We start from the raw sequence: 26,901 nt of genomic DNA, 5'->3' as shown, positions 1-26,901 counted from the left end.
GTCAGCTGTAACGTCAATTCATACCGAAAATAAGGCAGCCGTCTTTGACACGCCGTCTCTGTTGCAGCAGTCGCGGTCCACGTAAATGATCCGGGGGGGAGGAACCTCGGCGAGTCGGTACCGCCTCATCAATCCGGCCGCCATCCTGGACAGGCCCTCGGAGCCCTCGGAGCAGGTGAGGACGCTGATGAGGACCTGCCCGTGCTCGGTACCCACGTTGGTAACCCAGGCGGCCATGTCAGTGGCGGTACCCGCGAGCTTCTTCGTCACCTGAACAGAAAGGTTCATTTCAGTACATGGACAGAGCTGAGGTTTGCAGACATCTGGGAGGAAAAGTCAAGTATTAAAGTTATAAAACCTCTTTTCTTTTATCAAAGTTTTCTGTTGCAGCTAAAGTTAGTCTGGTTGGTGAACTCGTGAGAAAGGTAAAAGTATTTAGTCAGACCACCAGTTGTCATCTTTATTTCTTCAAGGCAGGTGATCCTGCAGAAGTGAATAATTCTTGTTCAACGTCAAAGTTAACAATGAAGCATACAATCTTTAAATTGCGCCGTGCGCACTTTATCCAATTTGTCACTGCAAAGTTTTGTTTGAGGAAAAAAGATCTTTGAAATACTTATTGAACACTGAATAGCCAACCAACCTATCCTCTCCCTAATGGATAGTGTAATATTCAGGCCGAGTGAGACTCTGAAATAGAGCAGTGGACGGACTGTTTCTGTGCCTATTACGAAATTGAATCCTGGCGGCGCCACCTGTCCTAATGATTTATAAAGCATAGGACAGCGGGGGATGCTAATAATCTCCAAAATTATTGATATTGGAATACGTTTTATCACATAATAGCTTAAAGTGAACAGCTGCTGACAAAAACACGAGCTCTTGACAGCAAACGCTCTCCTCCTCTGTTTGCATTGAGATGCAGTTGCTGGGATTTTGTCCGACTCTCGCCTCATCCCGTCTTTTTTGGTCTTCATTTGGCTCGTTTTGAGATATGTTTTCAGTGTTGTCTTCCTCATTGACCTTGTGCTCGGGTTCAAATTGAAATGGCTGAACAGATGACATGTTTATCCTCTGGATTATCTCGTTGAACAGTCAAAACAGTGTACGGGGGCTTAATACGCAGGGTTCCCTTTAAAAAGTTTAACTGGTCCCCAGTTTGGCCAGTATGGGGATTGAACCCATGACCTTGGCGTTATTAGCACCACGCTCTGACCTTCTGAGCTAACCTGCCTTCATGTGACGTGGTTCTTTTCTGTATGTATCTAGGTATGTGTATGTAGTGATCCAGGCCTTGTTTACAAAACCTTGAGTTACATGCACTGATACTTCAGTCGTTCTAAAATAGGACCATAATGCAACACCTGATTTATTCTTCTGGTTAAAACTGGCTCGATAATTAATAAAGTAGATTATTTATCAAATTGAATCTTCAAAATGAATTGATCAAAACGGGGCACCACCTGATGTAATCAGGAAAATGAAAACTAAACAGCAACATCAGTCTCAAACTAAGTTATTCTTCAGAATAATAGTGAAGGGGAGGGAGTCCGAGCACAGACCTTTGTAACCAGCAGTTGTGACAAATGTGTGTGAAATTAACACAAACAACTTCTCTCATTCAAATCAATCAGAATGTATTTGCACAAGTATGAAGAAGATGGTAAAACACTTCAGATAAATTCTGATGGCTAAACTACACAAAACAACAACTACCTAACATAAACACAAAACTTCCAATCATCCGTGTGTGTGTGTGTGTGTGTGTGTGTGTGTGTGTGTGTGTGTGTGTGTGTGTGTGGCTCACGTCACGTCATGTGGACATATAGCCAAGATGGCGGACCACGTCACATCACGTGAACCAAAGGGAAAATGGCAGACAACGTTACTTAGACCAAAAGTAAAATGGCGAAACAACGCCGCGTGAGACTAACAAACCAGTTTTCTGTCTGGACTCCTCTGGACACCCAGACGGGTGAAGGACAACATGTGACTAAACTTGTGATTTGTATTTTCTAGTTTTACACAATTGTAGATGCTCACAAATTGGCTATTTCAGACGTGTCCATTTTTTAGGAGTTGGTGCAGTTGGAAGCCAACTACCTGGTGATGATGTCACCTACTCTCATCCACTTGGCATTATGAGAGCATTTAGCAGGAAAACCACAACTGCCTATGGTGTGTGGAAGAGTCATTTTTATCTTATTGACCATTGTTCATATGTATCAGTCATGCATATCCAAAACAGGTACACTCCCCGTCGGGGAATCTAACCCCGGTCTTCTGCGTGACAGGCAGAGATTCTGTCCACTATACTATATAACGATAACGATGACATGTGTTAAATTTTGTTAGAGAAAGTACTCAATGGCACATGTACAAAGGAAATCCTGGATTTCTCCAAATGCTCCAAGATGAGTGATTTTCAACTTCAGAGTGTAGAGTTCACCTTCTGGATTGCAGATGGAGGCGTACACAGAAAATCTAGTGGCAGAACAGTGAAAATACAAATAAAACCCATTAAAAGAGTCACAGTGTTCAGTGTTTTTTTTTTTTTTAACCGAACCAGTCAGGAGTGGGTACAAAGAGAGAGCTCTGTTCATTCAAATGTCAATGACAGTTGTCATTATCAACAAACCTCAGACTAACGTTCTGATTCAAACAAACACACATTTATTTCACCCAAATGTTCAAGCATGTGACAAGTTGTTGTGGCCGAGTGGTTAAGGCGATGGACTTGAAATCCATTGGGGATTCCCCGCGCAGGTTCAAATCCTGCCAACAACGGTTAATGTTTGAACATGCAAGAAGACTTGCAGTTGTTAACCGTAGACAAAAATGTCTTTCAAAACTAATCAGTGGGGTTTTTTTGTGTTATCCCCAGCATGCATTAATAGGTAACATCAGCCTACATTAAGTTAGTTTTACATTTCTTTCCAAGCAGTCGGCCCAGGTTCGGTTTCTGGCTATCGTGACTGTGAACGTCTTTATATCTTACCAAACTTAATAGACGGCCTTCTAATGGCCCGCCTGCTGAATAACAGAAGAGTGGTTCTTCATGATCACACCTCCTAATAAACTGCCTTACAAGGTAAAGTCTACCTCTGAATTACCTTATATCTGTAAAAACATGAAGAAAAGAGGAAATAAAACATTCCAAATGTGACCTGAGTAGCTCAGCTGGAAGAGCATCAGACTTTTAATCTGAGGGTCCAGGGTTCAAGTCCCTGTTCAGGTGATTATCTGATGACCACAGTTCCTGATTAAAAAGACACAACCTGACCATTTTCAAGACTCATCTCAACCTATCAAATAAAAACAACAAACCTTGGTATCTCAGATTTAGAGCACCAGACCTTGAATCTGAGTGACCTGCATGTGTCCAAACAATAACATCATAACGTTAATAGCAGCAAAGAGGTATTTTGTAGGTGTGTAGTGACGACTTCCTTCACTGTTATTCTATAGCACCAACCCTGGCAACAGTCTGGCACGCAGAGAATAACAGCTACATTAAGACTCATTGTGCTGTTTATTATTATTTCCTGATAAGTTGCCTGAGCCCCGTTTGGATTTTTTCATTTTGATTATTCAATTTGATATGTCATTTTCATTATTATTATAATTATAATTATGAATAACTGTGTAATAAGTGAACCAGCACTCCCTTTGTTGCAGGACACCAGCTAACATCCTCTAGGAACTGATCCAACTCTGGATCCAGTCCCTGCTGCTGCTCTGACCTGCTATAACCTCCAAATAAACACTGTTTAAATACAACAACCTGCTTCATTTGTGCTGCGATTGGGTTCACTCCAGACCAGTACAGGTATCAATAATACTAATGATTTTACCGGTAAATGTTTCCATAGGTGTGTTGGGCCACAGTCCTACGTGAACATGGGAACCTTCATTTGAGCTTTAAGGCCCAGGTGTTGTGTCTACGTCGGTGGTGGTAGGTCTCTTTAAAACTCATTCACAGATTTTAGAATGACTGAAGTATCAGTTGAATGAACCCACCTTATTTATTTATTCCACCTCACTGTGATATATTTAGTACACAAACCTGTTCCACTACTGTCCTGGCTTTATGTGAAGTAACAGAGCTATGAAGGATGGTAACTTTTATAGTTACCATATATGGTTACCTGCCTCCTAAGCGGTGATTGATTTATCTGATTGTTGGACAGTTCACCCAGGGTGCAAAAGTAGCCAGGACGCCTCTGAATCGTGCACGTTACCAAATGTAGTAACAGCGCCCTCTGCTGTTGTTCTTCTTCCTTAATCTTATACAAAAACATCTAAACAGGTATGAGACATTTAAAATTGCTGGTTCAAACACTTGTACAAATGGTCTTCATGGCTGTTGTGCTTCAACATTTGTTGAGTTATTTTCTTGTTATTCTTATTTTATTCATGTAAAAATGTGCTTTATAAAACAGAGCTGATCAGGCAGTTTTCATTCACCATAAAGTTTAAAGATTATTTACATTGAGTGTGGGTGCATTGCCTACAAATTGTTCAACTGGTCCAGATGAAGCTGATATGCTGCACCTGGGCAGCAGAGGGAGGAGCTGAAGGGAGCCTGACTGAGCGTCCTGGGTGTGTTCAAAACACCCCACTACATTTGGAAACATTTGCAACGTTGTGGATAACGTTGGCTTTCGGTGGAAGATTCATACTTCACCCTAACCTCTCGGTCACCTCAGAGGAGCAACTCGTGGACCACATGGCCTAATGGACAAGGCGTCTGACTTCGGATCAGAAGATTGAGGGTTCAAGTCCCTCTGTGGTTATAGAGCCTTCACATAGTTAGATCTGGTCTCCTAACTCACATTCACTCTTTACAGGTCACTTTGGTTTAGCTACCCTCACGGAGGGTACAGAGTTCAATAATACACACAATATTTGATCATTTAAAAAAGGGTGACATAAAACATTCAGGATGAAAGGAAAAATTGGGAACGCTCCACGATTGTGCGTGTCATCCTTGCGCCAGGGGCCATGCTAATCTTCTCTGTATCGTTCCAATTTTAGTACGTGTGCTACCGAAGTAACACAACAGGGAGTTCTCTGTGAGCCCTATTTAGATCCCCCTGGTGTTCCCCCCTGGATTCTAATGGTTGCCTTACCGGAGGACAGAAATGGCCTTTAATGGGAGTGTGCTGCCTCTAAGGCATTCTTTTGTTTCTTATTTATTTGTCTCTTTAATAATTAGTTGGTATTCATTACAGTTTGAAATGATGTATTAATCTGCTATAAGTTTAACTTGTTTAAAAGAACGATTTATTTTGGTATTTGGTCACTGATGACATCACGTCCTGTTAGGCACTTCCTGTTCTTGAGAAAATGGTGGCAGACACAGGATAGACACAGGTCGTTTTCGAATTCAGACACTACCGCACTACATGCTACATACTGCAAAGTATGCACTGAATACTGCCTACTGAATGAAGGATTCAGTGCGCTGCTCCAGCAGACCGTTCACACAGCAGTGTGCTACAGTGTATCCCAGAATGCATCTCGCACCAAAACGTCAGCGAAAGATGAGATTTAAAAGCAGACTAGAGTGTTTCTCAATCCTGGTCCTCGTGGGCCCCTGTCCTGCATGTTTTAGATGTTTCCCTGCACCAACACACCTGATTCTAATTAAAGGTCCTAATTAGCTGTCATCAAGGTCTGCACAACTGTGTTGATGACACACGTACTTTTATCACGGTGCGCTGAAGCAGGGAAACATCTAAAACATGCAGGAGGACCAGGATTGAGAAACACTGGACTAGAAGCTGTTGTGATTCCAGCTGTAGCGCTGTTAATATGCCACTTTATTACGTTTTAACATCTTTTAACATTCAGGCGTAAAAGTAAGGCGTAGAAATTTGATCCGATGTTTCGGGGATCAAAAGAGCCGCCGGTCCGGCCGCATCAGCAGCTCACGGCCGGAGAACAGACGCGATCGCCGGGTCAACCCACGGCCTCGTCCCGGGGAGAAACCTGCAGCCCTGTGGAGAATTGTCACCGGCTGAAATAAATCATTTAGGAAATAAATGTTGGTTTAATAGATTAAATCTAACAGTTGTAGCTGTCACGTTAGTTTGTCTGAATATAAAGTGAAGCTTCGTGTTGTTACTAGATGGATATATATATACCACAGACAGATGAGAGGTGTATATCTTATAGCTCAATGGGTTGGTTAGCGACTTTCGTACAGCGAACGGGGGTTCGATTCCAGACGGGCTATATTTTGCAGATTTCCCCGATGCGGGACTAATAAAGGATTATCTTATCTTAAATGTTGAAATAGCAGTAAAACCACATTCATTGATGAAATGACATAAGGGATGGAAATGGATTTTAATAAATGTATTGAAATGAACATATCAGTCTATTGAAGTTAATTTTATTTTATTATTAACAAGTTCTCCTCTCTGTTGAGTCGCTCTCTCTGCATTTATTTATTTCAGCTCCCGGACAAATTCTCTGTCAAAACACAGCAATGAAAAGTAGTTATTTCATGAAAAGACAACAAACTACCGATATATAACGTTGTCATAACACTTAGTTCACTTTTATTTACGGATAACTTAGCTAAGATAAATAACAAAAACCTAACATACTATTAAAAACCCACAATTTTTAATCGTTGTCCTTACACTAAATTGAAATAAAAAGGTTATATATTAAAGTTACTTACATTTATATTCCTCCTTCTCCCTCTCCACGGTGTAACTAGTCCTTTCTGCCTTCACATCACATCACTGTCCGGTTGCAGCTGTTTTCTCAATAAAGCTTTGAGAAAAAAAAGAAAAAATCGCTGCCCGGCCGAGGCCGCATTGCATTCTGGGATATTGTAAGTGAGGTAGGCTGTCTGAAGCATGCTGCGGATTTTTTTCCAGATCAGTACAACATCCGGGTATTTTTCGCACACTGCAGATTTCCTTCTGTTCACATACAGCATACTACTTACTACACTTTGGCCAAATCAGTGTATACTTGTAGTACAGTATGCGAATTCGAAAACGGCCACAGAGTTGGAAGTGCTAATGCTACATCGAGAAGCAGATGCAGCCATGGTGGAGGCACAGGTGTGGGAAGATGCTGCAGACGTTTTAGAAGAAATTAGCGTATCTACATACATGTTTGGTGCAATTGAGGGCCCTGTGGCTTAGTGGTCAAAGCGCCTGTCTCGTAAACAGGAGATCCTGGGTTCAACTCCCAGCAGAGCCTTTAAACTCACAACAGTAAGGATGTAACTCAGGTTAAGTTTAAAACCAAAGAATTCGTAGAGGATTCTTCCACATTTGGATCAAGTCTTGCATTTGTGAATTTTGTCCTGGCGTTCCTTCTCCGGGTGGGTGGAGAAGTCCTGCCTCAGGTGGAGGAGTTCAAGTATCTCGTTGTTCACGAGTGAGGGAACGATGGAGCGGGAGATTGAAGACGGATCGGTGCAGAGTCTGCAGTTATGCGGTCGCTGTACCGGACCGTCGTGGTGGAGAAGGAGGCCCTGTGGTTTAGTTGGTCAAAGCATCTGTCTAGTAAACAGGAGATCCTGGGTTGGAATCCCAGCAGAGCCTCTAAACTCATCTCTCTTTGGATGAGAGAAAGATTAGATATGTCTCATTCATTCATAGTTCATGGTGGTGAAATGGAAAAATGGCATGTAGCTTAAAAAAAGAAAGGCACTTAGGTTTCTTAACCAAACATTCCATTCTTAAGGTTCTTCTAAGACAGGGGTGTCCAAAGTCAGTCCTCGAGGGCTGCAATCCTGCATGTTTTAGATGCGTATAATTGCTAGAATTAAGCAAGTGTGAGAAATACTGCCAGAACCAGCAGTGAGAGATATGTGATCTTTCAGGCATCTCAAGACATTTGAGTTTAGAGGCTCTGCTGGGATTTGAACCCAGGATCTCCTGTTTACTAGACAGGTACTTTGACCAACTAAGCCACAGGGCCTCCATCTGCAATCCAGAAGGTGAACTCTACACTCTGAAGTTGAAAATCACTCATCTTGGAGCTTTTGGAGAAATCCAGGATTTCCTTTGTACATGTGCCATTGAGTACTTTCTCTAACAAACTTTAACACATGTCATCGTTAGTATAGTGGACAGAATCTCTGCCTGTCACGCAGAAGACCGGGGTTTGATTCCCCGACGGGGAGAAAGCCTGTTTTGGATATGCATGACTGATACATATGAACAATGGTCAATAAGATAAAAATCACTCTTCCACACACCATAGGCAGTTGTGGTTTCCCTGCTAAAACAGACAAAACAGTGCTGTAAATCTTCCAGTGCATGATATTCTCTGTTCACTGAGAGGTCCTGATCCAGAAGTTCAGCCTGGTAGAACCAGACAAGGGACCTTTTTCATCTTTTTTTTCACCTTTTTCAAGCACAGTTCCTTACCATCAGTGTTGCCAATTATATAGTAATCATATATATATATATATATATATATATATATATATATATATATATATATATATATATAAAAATATTTCTATTCTATTCTGTGATCTTTTCTTGCCTCTCAATACAGTGTGATTTTGTTCTTTACTGCCTTGTTTTGTCTGCAGAAAATAAAAGGCTTCGAACCTGCATCATGAATTGACTTTTTATTTCAGTATGAAAATACCAACAATGGTCTCCACACAAAAACTTAAACGTAATAATTATCTGAAGGTTCATCAAAACCCAAACTAATTTTTATCTACCTACCTACCTACCTACCTATCTATCTAAACTTGTTAACTTTAAACCAAAGTGTCCTCTATTTCATAATAGGAAAACTATTTTTCCTGGTGAAAAAACATTGGACCGATATAAAGGTTTAAAAGGAGATGGACACTGACTTTCCGATGACATTGATACACAGTTATTAAGTTCAAATACTGGAAAACTGAAGACTGACTTTTGCCAGACAGAAAGACTTCAATGGAAGAAAAACCTGCAAAGTTTAAAGCAGAATTGAGCAGCACTTCTTGTCATGTTTAAGAGGAACAACCACTGAAAGTTCCTCCAGGACTTTTCAAAACCTCTGAAATGCCTTGTATTTTAAAAAACATGAGAAAAAAAAGAATGTGCCATAAAAAAGCGAAACTGGAATTTGCAAAAATGCATGTTGACAAGCCACAAAGCTTCTGGGAGAATGTCCTTTGGACAGATGAGACCAAACTGGAGCTTGTGGGTAAGGCACATCAACTCTATGTTCATAGACTCAAAAACCAAGCATAGGAAGAAAAGAACACTGTCCCTAAGGTGAAACATGGAGGAGGCTCAGTAATGTTTTGGGGCTGCTTTGCTGCATCTGGCACAGGGTGTCTTGAATGTGTGCAAGGTAAAATGAAATCTGAAGACTATCAAGGCATTCTGGAGAGAAATGTGCTGCCTAGTGTCAGAAAGCTTGGTCTCAGTCGCAGGTCATGGATCTTCCAACAGGACAACGATCCAAAACACACAGCCAAAAACACCTAAGAATGGCTGAGAGAAGAGCGTTGGACTATTCTAAAGTGGCCTTCCATGAGCCCAGATCTGAATCCCATTGAACATCTGTGGAAGGAGCTGAAACATGCCATTTGGAGAAGACACCCATCAAACCTGAGACAACTGGAGCAGTTTGCTCATGAGGAGTGGGCCAAAATACCTGTTGACAGCTGCAGAACGCTCATTGACAAATACAGAAATCGTTTAATTGCATTGATTGCCTCAAAAGGTTGTACAACAAAATATTAAGTTATAGGTACCATCATTTTTGTCCAGCCCTATTTCATTAGTTTTTTTTTTTTTAATAATTATGTTAATCAACAATTCAAAAGTAATGGCTGATTTTGATTATTTAATTTTCAATACATTTTTATTCATTGTTACTTTTGTAAGTTTCAAGTGATTTCAGTGAGAATTGTGGGTTTTTCCTTCTTTAACTGAGGGGTACCAACAATTTTGTCCACGTGTGTATATGGAAAAAGTTGTAAAATACGTCATTCATTGAAGGTGTGCCTTATAATGCGGTGCGCCTTATAGTGCGGAAAATACGGTAAATACTTTCAGTATTTATGCAAATGTACAATGGTCCATACATAATAACAAATATGTATGCTATATGCTATAATGTCCACTTGTGCAATAACATCAGCACACACGTCAGTGTGTGCCAGAAAAGTGGAATAGGGCAAAGTGCAATATGCATTAGCACTTTACAACTGTGAGCATTAGAGCACTTTAAAGAAGCAATGGGGCGACGTGTAATCTGCATCAACACTTTACAAACTCCTGCACTTAAGCACTTAGTACTTTAAACATGACGGTCACTTAATTGCTGGTATCAATTGTAACATGTTTTATTCCTTAATGATTTTTATCTAGCTCAGTCGTGTCTTTTAATGTTGTGTTTTTGTTGGTATGGATGTCATATCTTGTCTCCTTTGTCTGCTGGTGTCCGATTCTGTGTCTGGCATTAAGTTGCCAGGGGGACGAATGGTGGAAATTAGCCTCTGGCTACAACCAGCATATTTACATGTGTTTATTAATATGTACAGTCCCTGTCAACAAATAAAAGTGAATTGAGTTGGTATTGCACTGGTGTAAAACTGGGGTTGCACTGGTACTGTCAGGAGGTTGTAGTGAGGACCCAGATGCAGGAGAGCAGGAGGCAGGAGTTCCCAAAAACTGTGGTTTATTAACTTAAAAACAGAACCAAAAACACTGTTAAGCAGGATACAAAAACCAAACTGTGAACAAGAATCCAAAACTATGACAAAACCTGATGGGAAAAACATGAAGGGCAAAACAGTCCGGACCAGCAAGGAGCAGGGGAAAGACAAGACCAGATATACACAAAGGTTAACGAGACACAGGTGCAGACGATCAGGGCAGATGGAAACAGGAAGGTCAGACAAGAACTTAAACACAAGGACATGGGCTTCAAAATAAAACAGGAAATGTCAACATGAAATGTCAAACCCTGACAAGTACAGAAAAGTTACTGCATTGGAACTGAACCGGTATTGCACTGACATTACAAGTGTACTGCACTGGTATTGACCTGCTGTTGCATTAGAATTTAACCAATGTTAAAATAAATCAGCAATGATCACAAATGTAAATTTTTTATCCAGTGTGAATACGTTGGTGACTCCTTAGATGACTTGATGTGGCAAAACGTACTCCACACTGATCACACTAGTGTCTCTAGTGTGAATGCGTTGGTGAGCCGCTAGGTGACTTGGATTGGTAAAAGCCGCTCCACACTGATCACACCTGTAAGGCTTGAATCCAGTGTGAATACGTTGATGTCTCGTTAGATCACCTTGCTCGGCAAAAGCCGCTCCACACTGACCACATCTGTAAGGCTTCTCTCCAGTGTGAATACGTTGGTGTCTCGTTAGCGAACCATGTCGGGCAAAAGCCGCTCCACACTGATCACACCTGTAAGGCTTTTCTCCAGTGTGAATACGTTGATGTCTCGTTAGCACACCTTGCTCGGCAAAAGCCGCTCCACACTGACCACATCTGTAAGGCTTGAATCCAGTGTGAATGCGTTGGTGAGTCGTTAGATGACTTTCCCGGGCAAAAGCCGCTCCACACTGATCACATCTGTAAGGCTTTTCTCCAGTGTGAATACGTTGGTGACTCCTTAAAGCACCTTGATGGGCAAAAGCCACTCCACACTGATCACATCTGTAAGGCTTTTCTCCTGTGTGAATACGTTGATGTCTCGTTAGAGAACCTTGTTGGGCAAAAGCCACTCCACACTGATCACACCTGTAAGGCTTTTCTCCAGTGTGAATGCGTTGGTGAGTCGTTAGAGAACCTTGCTGGGCAAAAGCCGCTCCACACTGATCACACCTGTAAGGCTTGTCTCCTCCAGTGTGAATACGTTGGTGGTTTATTAGATCAAATTGTCGGGTAAAAGCCACCCCGCAGTGACCACAGCTGTACAGTTCATCACCAGTGTGAGTTTTCTTATGGATCTTCAGGTTTGATGAAGTGGTGAAGACTTGCTCACAATGATCACAGCTGTATCTTTTGGGTCTTCCTTTAGGATTCTGTAACAGAGAAAGATGAGTTACATTATCTTGGCTGCATTATCAAAAGCCTTTTCAGTTTCAAGTACTGTATGGAGCTAGAACAGTCTCATAATTCACAAATGCACACGCCGATCCACAAATGCAAAAGGACAAAATTCACAAATGCACAGACCGATTCACAAATGCACAGAACAATTCACACGTGCGTAGGACAAGATACACAAATGTATTTTTGATGCACACACAAATATAACCTGATTTACAAACGTTTTTTTTCTCTGTGAGCTGCGCTGGATTTGCGTGTGACTTTTGAGACTCCCCTGACTTGACTCGATTCACAAATGCATTTTTTTTAACACGGAAGGATCTGCAACCAATCAGATATCTTCCTTCGTTTCAGCCAATCATAAGAGCGCACCCCACGTGGGGGACGATTTACTCGTAAACCAATCAGATTAAAGGGGCGGATACACCTGCTGTTTGAGCTGCGTTGCGCCATTCGCTTAGAAAAGTGATTCAATATTTCGAGTTGGTGGAGTAAAGATAAATAAACAAGACAGCAACACGGGATGGAGAGGAGATCACTGCTCTGCTTTTCTTGTGATCTCGGTAAAGAAAACAGCGCGATCGGAGATGGTTTGTCGGGCCGTTCAACCAGAGCCGTCGGGAGACTGGAGAGCTCCAAGTCCTGCCGATGCAGGAAATGATGATGAGAAACAGCAGATATATATTTATGTATGTATCATCACCACCCACCCGCCCCCACTAGGTAATGAAGCCTATAATCGGGGACCAGAGAGAATGCAGTTCTGCCGAATGATGTTTAGTGGAGGCAGATATTATCTCATTACTGATATGATTTAACAGAAGATTCCTAAATTGATTAATACATAGATTGTATTTTTGTTTCCAGTTCATTAGAATTGTTTTCTTTGGGATACATAAGGCAGTGAGAACCAAGTGAGCCAGGTTAGATTCCATGTGGATGTCTCCCAAGTGACCTAGTATACATAGTGTGGGGGCCACACTGAAATTCTCTAATTGAGCCATGTGGATAAATCCTCACAAATCTCCATCCAGAACCTCCGTACCGGTGTGCAAAACTACAAAGCATGCATATAATTATCAGGGGTGTTCTCTGTGCACTGTGAGCAGATATTAGAGGTCGCAAAACCCATCTGGAACACCCTTTGTCCTGTATAATGTATTCTGTAAAGAACTTTGTACTGTATAAGTTGCAAGTTTGGATTCTTGGTCATAGTGAAAGTATTTAAACACATTTGTGACCAAGAGATTTGGTTAGTGTTAAGAGAGAGATCAGCCGCCCATTTGGAAAACGGAAGAGACTCAATTATCTATTTTGGACATAAACCTGTAGAGTTTCGATAGTAATTTTGGGGTGTTTAGATTAAGTAACTATTATCTTAGCGGGAAGTTGCAGATCCAATTGGTTAAGTTTATATTTTTTATTTATTATGGACTTAAGTTGTTGGTATTCTAAAAATGTGTTAATGCTAATTCCATATTGAACAGTGAGTGTATTAAAAAGGTACAAACTGTCCGCTTATGATTATATGTTGTAGATACTTTATTACTTGGTCTCTCCATTGAGTACAGTTTTTCAGAATGTCTAGGTTGTTCCAGATTTCCAAATCATTGCAAAACACTTGTTCTGAATCCAGCCATTGACTATCTAGTGAGTGATTTTTGCACCATTTTAAGATATACTGTAACTTATTAACTAAGAAATAATACTGGAAGTTAGGTACTTCTTTCATTCTTTCTTTCGAAGAAAGGAGGGCCTTTTTGCACCCCTAAACGTGCCCCGAGTCACCAAACTTTGCACGCAAGCCAGGCCTGGTGAAAATTTTGATATTTAATAGTTTGCATTAATGGGCGTGACAAAATGGCTCAACAGCGCCCCCTAGAAAACTTTGTGCCTCAGGCCCCACAATACGGTTTGACATGCATGCACGAAAATCGGTACACACCTGTATCATGTCGCAACTTAAAGAAAAGTCTCTTGGCGCCATGGCCGAAACCGAACAGAAAGTCGGCCATTTTGAACATTTTGAATTAATCGCGTAATTTTGGCACAATTTATGTCATTCCTTCGGCAGGTAATAGGGCCCGAACCGTAACATGCACCCAGGTGTGTTATACATCAAAATGTGCGTCTCCATCCTGCGACGACGCGCATTACTTTTCTCTTTCAAAAGCGTTACCGTGGCGAAGCTAGACGCCAAAAAGCGCGCCCACCCTTCATCTGATTGGTCCATATTTGATAGTTCCCCAAAAGTCACCAAATTTTGACACAAGCCAGGCCTGGTGAAAAATTTGATATTTCATGGTTTGCATTAATGGGCGTGGCAAGATGGCTCAACAGCACCCCCTAGAAAACATTTCTCTACCATAACTTTTGAATGGTTTGACATAAAGACTCGTGGGTGGTGTCATCGGACATGGTTTTGAGTCCTTGACCATAATTGGTGATCTGATTGGTTGATATTTCATAGTTCCTATTTTCTGCCATAACTTTTGAATGGTTTGACATAGAAAGTCCTGGGTGGTGTCATTTCTGATATGCTTATGGGGGGCGGTGGCCATGAGTGCGAGGGCTCGTTCATCGCTGCTTGCAGCTTTATTTATTTATTTATTTTTTTGCATGTTTGTCACACTTAAATGTTTCAGATCAAACTAATTTAAATATTAAACAAAGATAACAAGTAAACACAAAATGCAGTTTTTAAATGAAGGTTTTTATTATTGAGGGGGAAAAAAATCCAAACCTACAGAGCCCTGTGTGAAAAAGTGATTGCACCCCCTTTTTAAAACATAAATTAACTGTGGTTTTTCACATCTGGAAAGCTGAGTTCAATTTCTCCAGCCACACCCAGGCCTGATTACTGCCACACCTCTTCTCAATCAAGAAATAACTTAAATAGGACCTGCCTGACAAAGGGAAGTAGACCAAAAATCCTCAAAAGCTAGACATCATGCTGCGATCCAAAGACATTCAGGAACAAATGAGAAACAAAGTAATTGAGATCTATCAGTCTGGAAAAGGTTACAAAGCCATTTCTAAAGCTTTGGGACTTTAGCGAACCACAGTGAGAGCCATTATCCACAAATGGAGAAAACATGGAACAGTGGTGAACCTTCCCAGGAGGCCGGCCGACCAAAATGACCCAGAGAGCAGCAACAACTCATCCAAGAGTCACAAAAGACCCCAGAACATCATCCAAAGACCTGCAGGCCTCACCTGCCTCAATTAAGGTCAGTGTTCATGACTCCACCTTAAGAAAGAGACGGGGCAAAAATGGCTGCATGGCAGAGTTCCAAATCCAAAATCACTGCTGAGCAAAAACAACATAAAGGCTCGTCTCAGTTTTGACAGAAAACATCTTGATGATCCCAAAGACTTTTGGGAAAATACTCTGTGGACTGAAAAGACAAAAGTTGAACCTTTTGGAAGGTGTATGTCCCATTACATCTGGCGTAAAAGTAACAGCATTTTAGAAAAGGAACATCATAGCAACAGTAAAACATGGTGGAGGTAGTGTGATGGTCTGGGGCTGTTCTGCTGCTTCAGGACCTGGAAGACTTGCTGTGGTAAATGGAACCATGAATTCTGCTGTCTACCAAAACATCCAGAAGGAGAATGTCTGGCCATCTGTTGGTGACCTCAAGCTGAAGCCACTTGGGTTCTGCAGCAGGACAATGATCCAAAACACACCAGCAAATCCACCTCTGAATGGCTTAAGAAAAACTAAATAAAGACTTTGGAGTGGCCAAGTCAAAGTCCTGACCTGAATCCAATTGAGACATGATTGTGGCATGACCTTAAAAAGGCGGTTCATGCTGGAAAAGCCTCCAATGTGGCTGAATTACAACAATTCTGCAAAGATGAGTGGGCCAAAATTCCTCCACAGCTCTGTAAAAGACTCATTGCCAGTTATCGCAAACGCTTGATTGCAGTTGTTGCTGCTAAGGGTGGAACAACCAGTTATTAGGTTTGGGGGGAACCACTTTTTCACACAAGGCCATGTAGGTTTGGATTTTTCTTTCCCCTTAATAAAAACCTTCATTTAAAAACTGCATTTTGTGTTTACTTGTGTTATCTTTGTCTAATATTTAAAGGGGACCTATTATGGCATCTAATACCTATTTTAAACAGGCCTTGAAAGTCTTAAAAACAAGCTTTTCATTTTTTTTGCTAAATAAATTATAAAATTCAGCCTCTGAGTCATGTCTTTATCTTCCCATTCTCTAACTCATTATCTATGCGGGACTCTGAGTGGGCGGGGCTATGATAATGAGGCACTGGGCTGATTGGCTGCCTGAATGACGCGATACACCGCTACGAAAAAATGGTGGAAGCTCCAGCCGGTGGAGTTAGTTGTGGGTGTGGTTTCACGCATCGGAGACCAACCGATGTAAATCACCCCCGTCGTTCCGTAACGACGGGAGCAGAATCTTATTGGCTCGTAGATCCACATCACACTGGACGATCATCCGGGCGGCTGTACAGACACTGCAGAATCTGGTTGCTTTCCTCCTTCTCTGAGTTGGCAGGCTGAGATGAGACCACTTTATATATGTTAAAGACAGAAAAACCTGGTTTTCATAATAAGTCCCCTTTAAATTTGTTTGATGACCTGAAACATTTAAGTGTGACAAACATGCAAAAAAAATGTTTTTGGCAAATAAGAAATCAGGAAGGAGGCAAACACTTTTTCACACAACCAGGGATTAAAGCAAAAAAAAAATTTGACTGAAAAAATGTTTTCAGACCAGTTCATATTCCCCCTCCATCTATGCGCTGCACCACACTTTAACCTTTTATACTTGCAGTTGGTGACCGTGTCCGGTCGGGTCCCCCAACAACGGCAACATTCCTCACGTAGTACGCGAGGAGAGCCCGTCATACCGGTGGTGACCGATAGGGGGCAGTAAGCAGAGCAACAGTTGGAAAAGTGATATATATTTAGTAGCAGCGGTAGCAGATTAGAACAATGAACAAGTTTACAGGACAATATTGGATGATGTAGGAGATTATAACATCGTGTGAATGTGTTTGAATGTGTATGAATGTTTGGTGGTGGTCGGAGGGGCCGTTTGGCGCAATATGGCAGCCACGCTTCTGTCAGTCCTGAGGGCAGCTGTGGCTACAAAATGTAGCAGCTGTGGTAACGCTGGGCGATAATCGTTTATTAGATCTCGATCTCGATTCAGACACTAATGCGATCTCATTTTTAATAAGATCGAACCCCGGCGATTCTGTGACGTCACGCTGCATTATTTATTTATGTTCCTTCCTTCTGAATCATCCGAGGCAAAAACTAAAAGTTGTGTGGTTGTGTTCTGTGTCCGTCTCCTCTTCTTGTCATGATCATGTGCAAAAACCCCGTTGCTATGGCAACACGCACTCATTTACTGCACGTGTGTGTGGTAGAGTCCTGCGCGGGACTGTTTTTTTCATCCCGATCCCGCTGCATTTCTGACCATTACCGACTGAACCGTGTGTGTTCCGCTCCCGCCCGCTCCCGCAGTGTTTTCATCCGCTCCCGCTGCATTTCTGACCATTACATCCCGCACCTGCAACGTGTGTGTTGCGCTCCCGCAGTATTTTCATCCGCTCCCGCAAAACTCGCCTTTTGCGCACGCATCAATTATGTGATTGTGGTTATAGCAACGAGAGTAGGTTGCGAGTGGCTCAAATAAGACTAATAAATAACATAAAATAAACAATGTTAATGAATGAAACGAATTACTGTAATTTAACAAATTAATCGCTTGGCCATTACATTGCTGTGGAGGGAGAGAATGCTGCTGACCAGCTGCGGTCCCAATCCCGTGCGTCTCTCTTCCAATGCGCCACAGACACTAAATGCAGTTTCTCCAAATATCTGACTGGCCTTGCTTTGTCTTTGCTTTGTAAAGACCTTATTTTAGGTTCTTTTTCACGTCATTTATTTCCATCTGGTTGCTAGACTACATCCCGATCCCGCAGGGGTTTTTTTTGTCCGCCCGCTCCGTTCTATAATACATCCATGGCTCCCGCCCGCAGCAAAATTCAAACCGCCCGATCCCGCGAGATTTGCGTTGGGTCCCGCGACAAGTCAAGACAAGTTTACATTTTGAGATAGCAAAGTTGTGTTCAAGTTTACATTTTGATATATAGCTGCAACAGTGCAACTTATGTTCAGCAGCACTGACACTGAGGCAGCATTACAGTAAGCTTTTGTTACTTGCCGGTAGGGGTGGGCGATATGACCTAAAATTAATATCACGGTATTTTTCATCTTTTGAACGGTGACGGTATAATATCACGGTATTTTTTGGTAGGTTTTGGGAAGAGTAGCCTGTCCTGTCCCTTTATGTGAATAAGGTTAATATTTTTATAATATAATAAGTAAATGGTAGGTATCCTTATATATATATATATATATATATATACATATATATATATATATATTATATTTATTTTTATTATATTATATTTTAAATATTTTGTAAACCTGTCTTAAAATCTAATACTGGACCTCGGTTGGGCTGGTTGGACAGCGGGTGGTGGAAAATTTCCCTTAATTTTAAATCCAAAACTTGACAGGTTTATGCCATGACTAATCCCTTGTTTTTCGAGAGGGTTACGTTCCAAAAAGAACCCGTGATAAGTGATATTCACATAGTAGCAACCCTTTTTTTTTATAATTATTATACAAAGCTTCAAATTGCGGAGTTCAACACCGCCTCGCACGTATTTCCCTGCTCTTCTGAGCCGCTCCATCCCGACTTGCGCTGCAGCGTCTTTTTCTTCTAAAGCCCGCGGTACAGGTGTGTTTTTTCGAGAGAAGAACATGGTTATGGGTATTTTTTTGTCACTCTTTTTTTCTTCTGGGAAAAAAGATTCTTTTAAACCGACATTCATTAATTTTTTCTCCATCTTGAAGTCGGTGATTCTTCCAGCAGGTTGAAACAGCGCTCTGCGCTCCGCTGCCGTCAAAGACCCGCCCAGCTCTACTTCTGATTGGCTGGTGTTAGTTTGGTTGAGCCAGAGCTGCTTTCCTCTCATTCCATTGGTAGACGAACTCGGTTGACTCAGACTTTTTTTTTCTCTCAAAATTTTTTTTTTTTTTTTTTTTTTTTAAAGCAGTCAAACTCGCACGCCGAGAAAAAAAAACTCCGTACGCCGGAGATCCGGCACGGTGCCGGAATACTTTAAGCCCTGCATTTCTTACTACTCTTGTCGTAAGGTGTAGCAGCAGTAGCCTACACGATGCCTGCAGTGAAAGCTGTGTAGTCTTGGGACGTGCTCCGCTGGTGCTGCTCAGCGGAGCAGCGGTCCCAGCAGCAGCTGCTGGTCCCACTTGCGCTCGTTTTGGCCCGGGTTGCCTCTTCATATTCACGGGCGTGCGTGTTTTTTAAGTGATGAAACAGGTTGCTTGTGTTTCAACCTCTTGCTGTCACAACACTGCAGCAAGCCTTGCATATCACCGACGTTTTTAATGCCTTATTTAGGCTTATTATTTTATAATTGATTTATTACGGTATTGACGGTATTGCAAAATCCATGTCGTGGCGCAGTTTCACACCGGTGATGACTATGACACCGGTGTACCGCCCACCCCTACTTGCCGGTATTCATTTTCGCTTACCAAAGAGACTTGAGTAGTTGGTCAAGTAGTGAGTGAGAGCACTTTAATTTGATGTTTGATTTTATGTATTATGTACTATGTGAGCAGCACTGACTGAGTAATGTGACTGTTTAATGAAGCCACAGTAGTTGGCTTGCAGTTTGTTGTTGTTCATTTATGTTTCTTCCACTGTTGTTGCCTGCTACCTTGCAAGTAGTTGAATGAAAAAATTAATTTTTCATGGAAAAATGAAAATCGTTTGAGAATCGTATCGTAGATCTAGATTCTTGTGGAGAAAAATCGAGATTCTCATTTTGGCCAGAATCGCCCAGCACTAAGCTGTGGCTACAAAACGTAGCAGCTGTGGCTACAAAACGTAGCAGCTGTGGCTACAAAACGTAGCAGCTGTGGCTACAAACGTAGCAGCTGTGGCTAAAGACGTAGCAGCTGTGGCTACAAAACGTAGCAGCTGTGGCTACAAAACGTAGCAGCTGTGGCTACAAAACGTAGCAGCTGTGGCTACAAAACGTAGCAGCTGTGGCTACAAACGTAGCAGCTGTGGCTACAAACGTAGCTACCACCACCGGGGAGAATGTGTATGAATGAATAATGAGGAGCGACCAGGATTTCAAACACGCTTGATTTTCTTGCGACCTCACGATTTGTGATCGGGAGCTCGTTGTGAGGTGTTAATCTCTCGTCGTTACCCCACGTACACTGCACGAGGCACGAGCAACGATTGGGTCAAAATCGGGCCCGATCAAAAAAAAGTCGCACGACTGGAAAATCGGCTCAAAACGAGCCGATAATCGCACAGTGTATGCCCGGCTTAAGTGATCATGAAGAGTACCATGCTAATCCTTGCCATATAGCCTACTTAAGTTGCTTACATCTTTGGTTTCAGGCAGTCAGAATCAGGGTCAGACTCAGAACCAGAACCAGGCTGTTCAGCGTCAGTCAGCACTGCTACCAGAGATGGAAGAGGTCAGAGGGAAGTTGAGGTGGCACAAGTCAGTGCCAGTGAGGCAGAGCCACTTAAGCCTTACCCCACAGACAGGGGGCATTTTGATGAAGACATCAACGATCCAGATATAAAACTCTACATTCTGACTAAAGGGTCCTGCAAACCCAGGGGTAATACTTTCCCCAGGAATCAGAATAATCGCTGTTTTTCAGGAGTATTATAACAAAAAAACACAAGCCGGCATTAAATTGCCCCGCAGCTGGCTTTGTTATTCCCCAAAATTGGATAGCGCATATTGTGAGCCCTGCTGGCTATTTGGAGACCGCAGTTCACCACACTATAACGATGCCTGGGTGAAAGGAGTCAGAGATTGGGGGCATCTGTCAGAAAAGATTGAACTGCACGAGTCCTCTCAGTCACACGTCGGAGCGTGTGTAGTGTACGAACATTGGAAAGTTAATGGTACCATTGATGCGCAGCTGGAGAGGGACGTGCGTAATGCTGCGCTTTTTTGGAGACAAGTGTTAGAGCGCATTGTGAATGTGACACTTACACTGGCTTCTTGCAACATTACGTTCCGGGGGCACAGAGAGCTTTTAGGACAGCCAAACAGTGGTAACTTCATTGCCATTATCGAGCTGCTGGCAAACTATGATCCTACACTGCGAGAGCTTATCAAACGGCCTGAAGGGTCAGTCAAATACCTCAGCCCTCAGATCCAAAATGAACTGATATATATATTGTCACAACGGGTTCAGACGGACATTACAGCTGATATGAACAATGCACCGTTTTTTTCAGTCATTATGGATACGACACAAGATCTGTCCAAGCGAGATCAGCTCAGCCAAGTATTCAGATATGTCACCATTGTAAGAAATGTGTGGGACATAGCGACTGATATAAAAATTATCAAGTATCAGACATCTGCAAGTGAAATTGAAAAGAAAATCATTGACAGCATCACAAAAAATGGCCTCGATATAATGTCGTGGACAGGGCTATGATGGAGCGGCCAACATGAGCGCCATTTATGCGGGAGTGCAGGCGAGAATAAGAGAAAAGGAGCTTCTTGCGACATATGTACACTGTGGTGCACATAACCTTAACCTAGTGCTGAATGATGCCGTAAAAAACATTTCCGAGGTGGCACAGTTCTATGACACCATAGAACATTTGTATGCGTTTTTTGGACACAGTATTAAAAGGTGGGCAATGCTCAATGACATCATTTCCACTGAGTCCTCAGCCCACTCCGGTGTAACACTGAAGCAACGCTGCCCTACCCGCTGGTCCTCCAGATATGGTGCCATTGCTGCTATACGTTACAGATATGTGGATGTAATGAAAGCGCTGACTAAACTTTCTCTGATCAGTAACAAGAAGGAAGAGTGTGCTGAAGCAGCAGGACTAAAGAAAAAAATGGAAACATTCACATTCGTTTATCAGGTGGTTCTGCAGAATAAAGTTTTGGAGAGCGTGAATGTGGTTTCCAAACTGTTACAAGCTACAAACACTGACATACAGAGAGCAGTGACATTGCTGGAAGGCATCATACAGAACCTGTCTGGAGTACCGTGGCGCTTTTGACCAGGCAAAGATGACTGCAGAGACGCTTGCAGAAAAATGGGGAGCTCAGACTACCTTCGAAAATGTGAGAGTCAGAAAAACGAAACGTCATCATGACGAACTATGCGAAGATGAGCGTCTATCCAACGCAGAGAGCTATTTCAGAGTGAACATTTTTTATGCCAATCTCGACATAATAATCAAACAGCTCTCCCAACGATTTATCAGTATGCAAGAAACATCTGACCTGTTTGAAGCACTACACCCAACGACTCTCCAGCTCGCAGGTGATGATGAGTTATATGGCAAAGCAAAACGCCTGTCTGACCACTACAACAGGGACATAGGAGGTGCGTTCCCCGCACAGCTGCTGTCATTCAGGGCACGCTTGAGGGCGGAGATTGCTCAGAAATCCACAGTTTCCCAACAGGCAAAGTTGCCGATAGTGGATCATCATTCCATAACATCTACCTTTGATGAGGTGTGCACCGCCCTGCTGTTATTTTTGACCTTACCTGTGACCGTTGCAACAGCTGAGCGCTCCTTCTCAAAATTAAGACAGATAAAAAATTATCTGAGGAGCAGCATGGGACAGGAGAGGCTGAGTGGGCTAGCAATTCTATCTATTGAGCACAACAGAGCCCGGGAGTTGGACATCAAGGACATTGTGGATGATTTTGCTCAACGCAAGGCTCGTCAGATGCCATTCATATAGGCTAGACGAGCCCAACACAAGTGCTGTGTGTGTGTGTGTGTGTGTGTGTGTGTGTGTGTGTGTGTGTGTGTGTGTGTGTGTGTGTGTGTGTTTGTGTATGTGTATGTGTGTGTGTGTGAAGCTGAAAAGAGAATAATAGGACAATTTTTGTCAAGCCGGTTTTTAAAACCTACGTTTCGGCTCTTCAAAGGGACGCAACGTTACATTTTTACAAGTTTAGATGTGTAAGATAGGCTATATTTTGACACTTGAAAATAGCTATTCACTGTCACTTCACATTCAGTTCTTTTTCCAGCTGGAATGTGCTAGCGGTCTCTTGTCTGAGCACAACCATTTCAAAACCATATTGTTTCACTGAGTTCATTAGCCTACGTGATTTGTGTATGTTAAACTGTGTGCTTCTGCGTGGTTTGTGCGCAAATTGGGCATGGTGTTGGTGCCTATTGCCGTTTTGTTTTTAATAAGATTAATTCCTTGCCTCTTGTTCAAAGAGGAGTGCAGTTAGTTGTAATTATTTTTGCTTTAAACGGCTGCTTTATTCTATAGATTATCAAAATTAGCGATGATCACCTAAACAGACTAGGGCACTTCTGGTGTTTATACAAATTTGTATGTGCTAAAAATGGGGGGTTGTACAATGACAATAAAGCACTTTCATTTACTGTAGCTTAAAATAGCTTGCGTTGTTTGCTCATTTCAGCACCACAGACAGTAGACAGCTCCATATACCTGCTTTTTGTCACAGCGCACTCTTGTGACTCCATTATCCAACAGCCAAAAATAGAATTCACATTTGTAACAAATATCCATTGGAGAACGATAACTCAGAACTAATTTAAAGTTAAAAATATATATATCTGTAAGAATCACTTCTTACAGCAGCAAAGACGCTGGTCAATACAGCACAGCTGTAGCCTATAATGTATTGAAGGTGGAGAGGCGGAGCTCCCAGCATGCAACGGGTAATTGAATGAGGTTTTATTTTATATTACTTTTTGTTTTCTACTGATTGTAAAGTGAATGTGCAGCGATGTATTAATGTTGATATAAACTTTTACTCAGCAAGGGAAGGTTTCAGTGGATAAGAGTCACCGCACGCTTATGATATTAAAGTCTAGTGTAGCCACCGTGAGTGAGTAGGTCTATTCAGTTAAAGACGTTGTCCTGCAGTTTGCGTCTCAATGTACAGTGCGACATACTAAAGGGCCCGTACATCAGTCTTGCACTGGGGCCCGTAGACATAACGTTCCGCCACTGGCGTTAGGGCTCGGCCAAGTGAGGCTTTATAAATATTTGGGCTTCATAAATGTATGAAATAGATGAGCGCGGAGTCGGCGAGGAGCTGCGCGCGGCGAGGAGTATGAGCCGGGCCCTGTGAAGCCTGATTTATGGTTCCGCGTTAAATCGACGCAGAGCTTTCGCCGTAGGGTACGCCGTAGTTGGCGTAACCCACGGCGTAAGGCCTGCGTTGGTGTAACGCGGAACCATAAATCAGCCTTAAACCACACCTGCTGCAGCCCGTCAGCTCATCAGGAGGAGAGGTTAAAACAGCGGGGCTGCGAGTTGTTCATTGCTGGTTCGTTTTGTCAACTCTGAGAGCTGTATTGGTTTGTTTGTTAGTTTGCTGGTGTTTTTTTTTTCTCTCTGGGAATTTTGAGTTATTTATGAAGAAGTTCTGAAATAAAAACGGTCAAAATCACCCCCCCCTGAAATAAAAACGATCCAAATCATCCCCCCTGAAATAAAAACGATCCAAATCATCCCCCCTGAAATAAAAACGATCCAAATCATCCCCCCCTGAAATAAAAACGATCCAAATCATCCCCCCTGAAATAAAAACGATCCAAATCATCCCCCCTGAAATAAAAACGATCCAAATCACCCCCCCCTGAAATAAAAACGATCCAAATCATCCCCCCCTGAAATAAAAACGATCCAAATCATCCCCCCTGAAATAAAAACGATCCAAATCATCCCCCCTGAAATAAAAACGATCCAAATCATCCCCCCTGAAATAAAAACGGTCAAAATCACCCCCCCCTGAAATAAAAACGGTCCAAATCATCCCCCCTGAAATAAAAACGGTCCAAATCATCCCCCCTGTAAAACTGCCATCCCCCTTTCCATCCCTTATGTCATTTCATCAATGAATGTGGTTTTACTGCTATTTCAACATTTAGACTCATCACCAGAAAAATAACACCAGAAAAATAACTTATTTGACAATTTTCACCTGTTTCAAGTCAATTTTCACTTGAAATAAGTAGAAAAATCTGCCAGTGGGACAAGATTTATCTTCTTATTACAAGCAAAAAAATCTTGTTCCACTGGCAGATTTTTCTACTTATTTCAAGTGAAAATCTACTTGAAACAGACTGATTTATTGCTTGTGTAGTTGAAAAATACATGAGAACAGGACCTTGAAAAAAAAATGGCATATTAAATCGCAATCGCAATATTGAGGAAAAAAATCACAATTAGATTATTTTCAAAAATCGTTCAGCCCTACATTAGAATCATAAGTGCTGCCACCTCATTGTAAACGGCATCATTTTGTGAGGCCATGCTGTATTTATACTAGTGTGGACATTAATGTTTTTCTACAATATTTCCTCCTCATGACAGTAAAATAGGCCATTCTAAGTCAATTTACTGCAGCAATTCCTTTCCAAATCATTAGAAAATGCACAACACCCAGTTGTGCATGAAAAAAAAAAAATACCGTGATATACCGTGAAACCGATATCATTTTGAAAAATACTGTGATATAAATTTTTGGTCATACCGCCCAGCACTACCCCCAACTATCCAGACCAGGACAGGAGAAATAAGAACTTACTTATTCATAAGAAATAAATAAGTACATAATGAAACCTTTAAGAGGAAATTGAGAACAATAAATAAGTATTGCTAAACAAGTAAAAGGGGACTCAGTTAAAAGCTCATTTAAAAAGGTGAGTTTCAGGTCCATTCATGTGCAATATTCTTCCATCCATTCATGTGCAATATTCTTTCATCCATTCATGTGCAATATTCTTTCATCCATTCATGTGCAATATTCTTCCATCCATTCATGTGCAATATTCTTCCATCCATTCATGTGCAATATTCTTTCATCCATTCATTTTCATCGTGTATATAAATATCTTTATATTGTCTGTTTCTTATTTTGTTTTTAAATAGTCTTTTACATGTGTGCACTTTTATGGAGCTGCTGCTTAATTTCATTATATTATTATAACGACAATAAAGGCTTTCTATTCTATTCTATGTTTTAATGTCTAGGTTGACATTTGTGTGGGTTTAATGTGAGGATGTGAAAATGCATCAGTAACATCAGCAGCAGCAACAAACCTCTAAACATCAAGTAGGAACTTATTTAGTTTCATTTTTACAGTTAACATTGAATTGCTCTCCCATTTTAAATATATAACTGGATCTTATTTGATCCCAGGGCGACATGATGTTAATGAGCAAACGCTCTCCATGTGACGTCTCTACGATTTAAGGTTGATTTATGGTTCCGCGTTACACCGACGCAGAACCTACGGCGTAGGCTCTGCGTCGGTGTAACGCGGAACCATAAATCAACCTTTAGGTTCGGTTCGTCAGCAGGAAACAGACGGACCGAGAACGAGCGGGTTCGGGTTCGGGTTCGGGTTCGGGTTCTGGTTCTGGACCCGAACACTGACCTGCAGACCAGCAGCTTTAGTCCTGCTGGATGAGGAGTTCTGGTTCTGGTTCTGGTCCATCTCCTGGTTCTGGTTCTGGTCCCGGTCCGTCTGCAAACACGTGGCCTCCACTCGAGCGTTGGTGCTGAAAATGTGGATTAAACTCTCCCCCACTCCGGTTGTTTCCTGTATCTGTGTCACGTGACTGTCCCGCCCCTTTAGGAGACTAATGCTGCGTTCCATTTACCTCGGAAGTCGGAACTCGGAATTGGGAATGACGTCACAGCCGAGTTATCAGCGTTCCAGTTACAAAGTAGGTA

General features: G+C 42.0%; 1 protein-coding gene and 8 non-coding genes across 9 annotated transcripts; 5 read left to right on the top strand and 4 right to left on the bottom strand.

The window, feature by feature from the left end:
- Positions 1-1,160: 1,160 nt before the first annotated feature.
- On the bottom strand, positions 1,161-1,234 carry trnai-aau (transfer RNA isoleucine (anticodon AAU)). The gene has a single exon. It is a non-coding gene; the product is annotated as a tRNA-Ile (tRNA).
- Positions 1,235-2,705: 1,471 nt separating this feature from the next.
- trnas-uga (transfer RNA serine (anticodon UGA)) lies at positions 2,706-2,787 on the top strand. Its single transcript has one exon. It is a non-coding gene; the product is annotated as a tRNA-Ser (tRNA).
- Positions 2,788-3,165: 378 nt separating this feature from the next.
- On the top strand, positions 3,166-3,238 carry trnak-uuu (transfer RNA lysine (anticodon UUU)). The gene has a single exon. It is a non-coding gene; the product is annotated as a tRNA-Lys (tRNA).
- Positions 3,239-4,723: 1,485 nt separating this feature from the next.
- Positions 4,724-4,796, top strand: trnar-ucg (transfer RNA arginine (anticodon UCG)). The gene has a single exon. It is a non-coding gene; the product is annotated as a tRNA-Arg (tRNA).
- Positions 4,797-4,953: 157 nt separating this feature from the next.
- Positions 4,954-5,060, bottom strand: LOC133453201 (U6 spliceosomal RNA). Its single transcript, XR_009783325.1, has one exon. It is a non-coding gene; the product is annotated as a U6 spliceosomal RNA (small nuclear RNA).
- A 2,094-nt stretch (positions 5,061-7,154) lies between these two features.
- On the top strand, positions 7,155-7,227 carry trnat-cgu (transfer RNA threonine (anticodon CGU)). The gene has a single exon. It is a non-coding gene; the product is annotated as a tRNA-Thr (tRNA).
- A 273-nt stretch (positions 7,228-7,500) lies between these two features.
- Positions 7,501-7,574, top strand: trnat-agu (transfer RNA threonine (anticodon AGU)). The gene has a single exon. It is a non-coding gene; the product is annotated as a tRNA-Thr (tRNA).
- Positions 7,575-7,879: 305 nt separating this feature from the next.
- trnat-agu (transfer RNA threonine (anticodon AGU)) lies at positions 7,880-7,953 on the bottom strand. The gene has a single exon. It is a non-coding gene; the product is annotated as a tRNA-Thr (tRNA).
- Positions 7,954-10,521: 2,568 nt separating this feature from the next.
- On the bottom strand, positions 10,522-26,733 carry LOC133452345 (zinc finger protein 239-like). Its single transcript, XM_061731594.1, has 2 exons — positions 26,603-26,733; positions 10,522-12,043 (listed from the first exon to the last, which is right to left on the bottom strand). Exons 1-2 carry the CDS (start codon positions 26,660-26,662, stop codon positions 11,135-11,137), a joined length of 969 nt encoding a protein of 322 aa, XP_061587578.1. The 5' UTR covers positions 26,663-26,733; the 3' UTR covers positions 10,522-11,134.
- Between the last annotated feature and the right edge of the window lie 168 nt (positions 26,734-26,901).

This window comes from Cololabis saira, chromosome 10 (genome assembly GCF_033807715.1).
Source record: "Cololabis saira isolate AMF1-May2022 chromosome 10, fColSai1.1, whole genome shotgun sequence".
NCBI lineage: Eukaryota > Metazoa > Chordata > Actinopteri > Beloniformes > Belonidae > Cololabis > Cololabis saira.
Note: the sequence above shows the minus strand (reverse complement) of the source record. Positions and strands in the feature narration are given on the sequence as shown.

Coding starts and splice junctions, on each gene's coding strand:
- LOC133452345 (XM_061731594.1), bottom strand. CDS start 26,662: ATGGACCAGAACCAGAACCAGAACTCCTCATCCAGCAGGACTAAAGCT. Junction 12,044..26,602: donor CTAAAGCTGCTGGTCTGCAG/GTCAGTGTTCGG, acceptor TCTCTGTTACAG/AATCCTAAAGGAAGACCCAA.